The following is a 6,813-nucleotide window of genomic DNA, read 5'->3' as shown; positions in this document are numbered from 1 at the left end:
TTACTTTGCAAAATGTTCCCTCTGCAGTTTTTGACAAGGGTGGGACATGAGTGCCCTCCTTGTGAGAAGCAGATTACAAAGACTGAGTAGCAGACCTAAATACAGACTAGTGTTCACTATATCAAATTTGAAGGGTGCTGTTAATCTCCCAGAGAACAGCCCTGCTTCGGGTGCAGCCTTTTTATCTAAACCAACAGAAATGCAACTCATGCTCCTCTGCTCATTGGTCTTTACATGGGTGGGTGGGTGGGGGAGAGATAAACAGAAAGGGAGAAAGGAGGAGGAGGAGGAGATATAAGAAAGTGGACGCGGCGCCTCCCGGCATCAGCTCATCGCCCTCGCCTGCCTCCACTGAAGCAGCGTCGCACCCAGAGCCTCCATCTGCCATGGCCACCGTGGCACAAAGCAGCCAGCTGAGCCGGGAGGCGCCGCGTCCAGCTTCCGCCTCTTCCCCACCAGAGGAGCCGCCCTCCAGCTGCTGCCCGCCTCCTCCAGCCCCGCCGGCAGCGCCGTCCTCCCTAAAAAAAGGTTGACCACTCTGGGAAATGGGGGGGGGCGGAGGGATGGCCCTGGAGCTCCTAACAGGTCCAGATGAACTGACCAGTTAGTTAAGCTTTCACTAGAGGAATATGTAGAAAACCTCTTGCTTGGGATAAAGCATCTCCAGCTGCATTTCTTATGGAAACAACCAGGGCTTTATCTTATAAAAGGTAAAGAATTCAAAAGCTTGCTAACAATTTTGTGACATTTTAGTTGGGCAAATAAAGGCCTTGCTTGCTCTAATGTGGATTTTGGAAATTTTCTTGTTGCTTTTGCTTTTTGATAATAAATTTATCCTTAGCATTTAATGTGCCACAGGGAAAGTAATTTCTGCTGCAAAATACTAACACGCTACCGCTCTGAAAGTTGAGAATGCCTTTTTCTTTTTAAGGAGAATTCCAAAACTATGGTTCTGCCCAGTTTATTTATATCAGCATACTTTGTAATGAAGGTTTGCATTCAAATTAAACATATTGGCAGACCGCCTTGCAAAAAGATAGGAATTAGGAAGAGAAGAATAACAACTGTTTAAAACTGGAAGCAGTGCTTTGGGGGGGGGGATGCAGGGGTACGCATACCCCAGTGCCGGATTTACATATAAGCTAAGCAAGCTATAGTTTAGGACCCCGCTCTTTTGGGGGGGGGGATTAAAGGGGGGGAAACTGGATGTACATTTCCAAAATATAAGAGAAAAAACAAATAAAATAAAATAAAACCTACATACCGCAACAGTCTTTACATCGGCGGCGGCGGGGGGGGGGGGGAGAGATAAACAGAAAGGGAGAAAGGAGGAAGAGGAGGAGGAGATATAAGAAAGTGACTTTTCTGCCAAGGATGAATGAAACAGAAGCAGCAGCTGTTGCTGTTTTTCAGAAACCTCCAGCGAGATGCCCTTTCAAAGCAGCTCTTCCAGGACCCAGCGGCACAAACTGATATTGGCAGGGACCATGGTTGCTTTCGTTGCCTTAGTGAGCGTTGTGTTGCTTGCTGTGTTCATTCCTGGAAGGAAAGGAACCCCTGGCTCAGAAGTATTGCAGTGGAAAGGCCAAGGGACCACTGAACATCTGCATGAAATCGTCTTGGGGAGATGTCACAACTACATTGCCATAGTGAATCCTGAGCTCAGGTGAGTGCTAAGAATACACTTTTGAAGAATAAAAGCAGGAGTGCGCAGTGTAGACAAAGAAGGAGCAGCAGGGAAACTGGACAGCAGCTATTCTAGAGAAAAATGTATAGGCTGAGATCTGAAGCTGTTCTTACTCTCCATTTCCCCCCCAAAGTGCTAAAAATCTGGACTGAAAACTAGCTGAACAGTCCCTGCGTTGGAATTGTTCAGGGCTTTTATATCTCTCTTATATGCATGATAATAAGCATGCAATGATGCGGAAAGTTCCACCTTTTGAATTCTGGCCTGTTAAACAGCTGCTAAAAGTGTAAGAATTGCACACGCAAAGATTGTCTTTCGAAGCGGGTGCTTTAAATGAAAGCAGGGGAGGGTTTCCTGTATGTATGAGTAAGTAGATTGGACGGGTCAGAAATGTATTTTTTTTTAAGCAATACTTCTAGTGTTCACAGTTTTTGAAGTGCTTAATGTACATCAGCTCAGAAATCCATACAAAGGCATTGTGAGGTAGCTTAATGTTATTGGAGATGCAAGCGGGGGAGATCAAGGCCATTTAGTGATGTTACGACAGAAGTGACATTTTAACTTGGGGGCTTCTTGTTCCTGGTTCGAGGCTCCCAGTACAGTTCTACCCATATTTCTCCAGAACTTAATCCAACTCCATTTAGTTGAAATAGCTGCCAGGTAAGTATGAACCGAATTACGGCCTGGTAGTGTTGTAAATAAAAATATGCCCTTTTCCCTTATGGGGTATCCAAGAGCCCATATAGAGTCCTTACATAGGTTCCCTATTGGTAGGAGAAAATAACAGAGGCCAACCAGAGAATATTGAGAAGCAAAGCAGCTAGCAAGCTTGATCTTTATTGATCTGTTGCAACAGGGTACTCCCCTCACACGCAGGAGAGGAGGAGGACCCCCAAAATTGCTGTGCAAGGGCTTATAAAGACCTTTTGAAATTCCCATTCTGTAGATCAATACCACCCCCAGAAACATTATGCATACATCACAGAAGGGGTGTAACCTAAGACCACCCCTCCGATACATCCCACCTACATCAGAAATTTAAATGTTTTTCTCCTGTCACAGTTTATCTCCTGTCTGGCAAGTTACTTGATTGGATTGCCTGGGGTGCCTGGCCATTCTTTTGTAGTGTTAAAATACTTATTTCCTGGGCCAGGTCACACCTTATTCAAACAGACATATCTTGTGAGGAAAGAGACAATGGGGAGGCTTTAAGACATATCTTGTGAGGAAAGAGACAATGGGGAGGCTTTTCCAGTTTAACCTTGCAGGGAAAGGATTTGGTCAGTTTAGGAATCAAAATGGTTGCAGGTTGGTCTTCCTGTGTTGATCTATGTATGTGCAGTTATGAACATTACCATATATCTAATACCATGAAATTCCTATCACAGTAGTATGATTCTATGTGTGGTTTACTCAGAAACAAGGGCTACTAAATTCAATGAAATCAGTACATTGGGTTTAGGGCTGCAGTCTTTGACTTTCAAATAAGGGCCAGCGGGAAAGTGTTGAAATCACCAAACACATGAGAAAAGATGTGGTTGATTGGGACTCAAATCACAATATTTTCATTATCTTACTAGCTTTGGTGCTCAGAGGCATGTTGTAAAAACTTGTCAACAGAAGAACTTATTGAACCTTATCAGTACAGTATCTTGTAATCGCATTTGTTGAACCTTATCACAATGTTGCAATGAGGAAATAATACTGTCTCTGACTAGAGGGAGAGGTTGGTGCAAAGCAGACTTTGGCCATATGAGGAACGTTTGGCATCTGCTACTGAAAGACCTGTTGAGATATTCACCAGAAGGCTCACTTTTCATCTGCTCAGCCTTTATCTGGGTAAATGTTGGGCGCCACGCAGAGGGCCTTCTTGGTAGTGGCGCCCACCTTGTGGAACGCTCTCCCATCAGATGTCAATAAAATAAACAACTACCTGACTTTTAGAATACATCTGAAAGCAGCCCTGTTTAGGGAAGTTTTTAATGTTTGATCTTTTATCGTGTTTTTAATATTCTGTTGGGAGCTGCCCATAGTAGCTGGGGAAACCCAGCCAGATGGGCGGGATAAAAACAATAAATTGTTGTTGTTGTTGTTGTTGTTGTAGTAGCGGCTTCAAATTTGATAAAATTCCTACATATAATATGTGCAGTGCACTTACATTTGTACATAAAATAGGGTAGGGTAAGAGTTAAATCTCTCCCCCTCCACTTCGATCTCTAGGAGTATCACATGCACCCTGCTGGTGCCTATGCATGAAAAAATCTATATATAATTTCAGTTGCTGATAGAGGGTGGAAGTGCCCATGCCTACTTCTGTTTTTAATGTGTGTCACCAACAACAACAACCTAGTCCTAGATTTGAAATATCATTTGCTTTCCCATTTTAAAATAAAGGAAAGGGAAAATGGAGAGTCACAGTGAAGTGTCTGAGTGCAAGGACCGGTGTTAGAAACTCCCATCATTCCAGGCACATTTTGCGACAGGGAGTTTCATTAGTGCAAGCAGTTTGTGAGCTCTAGGCACAGTACACCCTTTTTAATAGACATTAATTTCTTGTTTACTATGTATTTTTATTTCCAGTTTCAAATTCTGCCATAGGTTCTATGTGTGGAATAACCAACCTCAAAAAACCAAAATGCTTAAGTTTAATCAATGCATGAAGGGGTTAATACCATAGAGTAGGCTGTCCTGCTAGGTTACTATGTCCACTTCCCCTCAGATTGGGAGGAACTAGGTAATCAAGCCTTTGTTCTCCTCCAGTCTACCTGATAAGCTCGGTGTGTGAAGAGGTTGGAGCTGGTTCCTCCAGCTAAACCATATGGCTCTCATAAGCCACCCGAGTTCCGATACCAATAATTTAGGAACGACCACCACTTTGTAACTAAGCTAAATATTACTGCCCATGCAACTTTTCTGAAGGGCATGAGTTTTGTAAGTAAACCATTTTTAAAACTTGTCCAGGTGTGATCTTTTCCTCAGCTGGGGGAAGAGGAAAACTTTGGAAAGAAACAAGCAGACATTCTGGAACTCACTTGGAAGGACACATATTTTAAAAATCTAACAATCTAACCTATATTTCCACCCTTTACTTTGCTGCATATTTTGTGATTTTAAATCTCTCCTGGGGTTCTCTCATCAAAGAGCACTTTCATTCAGGAATTCTCCTTTATTGCTCGTTCTCTGTATTGCACCAACACTATGGGTCTGAAAACTTGCAAACTTAACTGCAGTGTTTTTATTACTTCTGAAAGCCACTGAGTTTGGCATGAAAGAATGAAAGTTTTAGGTAATGTTTTCAGGGAGAACTATTTGCACACAGATTTGACATTCTTTGAATAAACATCCCCCACAAAAGAGTGAGCTAAATAGCATTTGGGTCGTCCCTTTGCCCCCTACTTCCTTATTTACACACATTCATATAGCCATTAAAAATACAGTGGTACCTCAGGTTAAGTACTTAATTCGTTCCGGAGGTCCGTACTTAACCTGAAACTGTTCTTAATGTGAAGCACCACTTTAGCCAATGGGGCCTCCTGCTGCCGCCACACGATTTCTGTCCTCATCCTGAAGCAAAGTTCTTAACCCGAGGTAATATTTCTGGGTTACCGGAGTCTGTAACCTGAAGCGTATGTAACCCGAGGTACCACTGTACACAGAAAAAACAAATAGTTGCTTTTTCCTGTTGCAGTTCCCCAACAATGCAAAAAGCAATAATTCAGCCCCCCCCCCGAAAGATTCTGCCCTGTCAGGCTGCATCTATTTTGGTGATGGTTTTTTATATATAAAAAACTAAACATAAACTTCTCCACCCAGCCCAGTTCCCTGATAAAGATGCAAAATGTCCTCTCCCTTGTTATCAGATTAACTATTTATCTCTTATCAAGATGCATTACGACCTGGAGTCAGGGTGGGGGAGATGTCCCTTTTGGCTGCTTTGTGCAGAATTGGATCAGCAGATTCCGGGAGGGCCTGTGTGTTGTGTACAAGGGGGCAAAGCCTACTTTTGGCCAAACCCATCACTGGTATGGAGGGTTCGTCAAGGGTGAATATGAGCCTTGGGTCAAAATAGGTAAGCCTGTAACTTACCTGGTTAGACACCCCCATCAAATATTATACAGGTTGTGTGGGATTCTCTACAGCAGAGGTTCTCAGACCATAAGGAAGTGCTCCTTCATTACGGAGTCTGCAGGGTACACTCCCCAGTATGTTTTCACAGAAGCCAGGTCTAGTATTTTGAGGGCAAGAGCGTTTCTCATTGACCCCAAGGAGCATCTGTTGCTGCCCACCTTTGCCCAATGATGGCATGTCTCCGCTTGGTATGTTGCCCCACAGCAAGCAAATGTGCCCTATTCTGTCTCTGTTGGTACGGTGTATGTTTCTCACTGTTTCTCTGAATATCAGCCTCCAGATAAAGGTAAAGGGACCCCTGACCATTAGGTCCAGTCGTGGCCTATTTATCTACTTGCACTTTGATGTGCTTTCGAACTGCTAGGTTGGCAGGAGCAGGGACCGAGCAATGGGAGCTCACCCCGTCACGGGGATTCAAACCGCTGACCTTCTGATTGGCAATTCCTAGGCTCTGTGGTTTAACCCACAGCTCCACCTGCGTCCCAGCCTCCAGATAAAGCAGCATTAATTTCAATGTAACTTCCACCTCCACAGTTGAAAGAGAAATTAATGAGACTCAAGCATGTTGGTTAGCCTACTGTTATGCTCATAGTTTGCTATGACTACTGCTTTTAGTCGAAGTAATCCTCTTAATCAGAAGTACATTTCTTGGGCTGTTCAGGAGAGGGAAAGGCAGGTTGTCAGACTTCCATTATGCTTAGGAATTAGGAGTGCTTTCTCACTATCCAAATACTATTTTGTATAATTCACATTTAATAGTGTCAGGCTGAACAGCAGCCATTCTCAAAGACCCCTGTGTTTGTTTGTTTGTTTGTTTGTTTGTTTGTTTTACAGAAACAGAGACAGAGACAGAGACTGCCTCAAAATTTGGGAGCTATTTCAAAATGCCTTTATGTACAAGCATCCATGCAGGGCGACAGAGGAAGATTTTCAGCCTCTGATGGACCTGGCCAAACATTCCATCCCATGTAACAAGGTAGTTATTTTGTGCTTGTTAA

At 43.4% G+C, this 6,813-nt stretch overlaps 1 protein-coding gene across 3 annotated transcripts in view; it reads left to right on the top strand.

The window, feature by feature from the left end:
* Positions 1 to 293: 293 nt before the first annotated feature.
* The window catches only part of LOC310657903 (ADP-ribosyl cyclase/cyclic ADP-ribose hydrolase 1-like), a 29,362-nt gene continuing 22,842 nt past the window's right edge, over positions 294 to 6,813 (top strand). The window contains exons 1-3 of one of the 3 annotated variants that reach the window (XM_083399136.1): positions 294 to 528; positions 1,414 to 1,666; positions 6,662 to 6,791. In XM_083399136.1, coding sequence (XP_083255262.1) covers positions 387 to 528; positions 1,414 to 1,666; positions 6,662 to 6,791 — 525 coding nt within the window. In that variant the 5' untranslated portion in view covers positions 294 to 386. Of the gene's footprint in view, positions 711 to 1,413; positions 1,667 to 6,661; positions 6,792 to 6,813 lie in introns of all 3 variants that reach the window. The other 2 variants (XR_014501996.1, XM_083399137.1) reach the window with 2 other exon arrangements.

This window comes from Podarcis tiliguerta, assembly GCF_965153285.1.
Source record: "Podarcis tiliguerta genome assembly, chromosome: 9".
NCBI lineage: Eukaryota > Metazoa > Chordata > Lepidosauria > Squamata > Lacertidae > Podarcis > Podarcis tiliguerta.
Note: the sequence above shows the minus strand (reverse complement) of the source record. Positions and strands in the feature narration are given on the sequence as shown.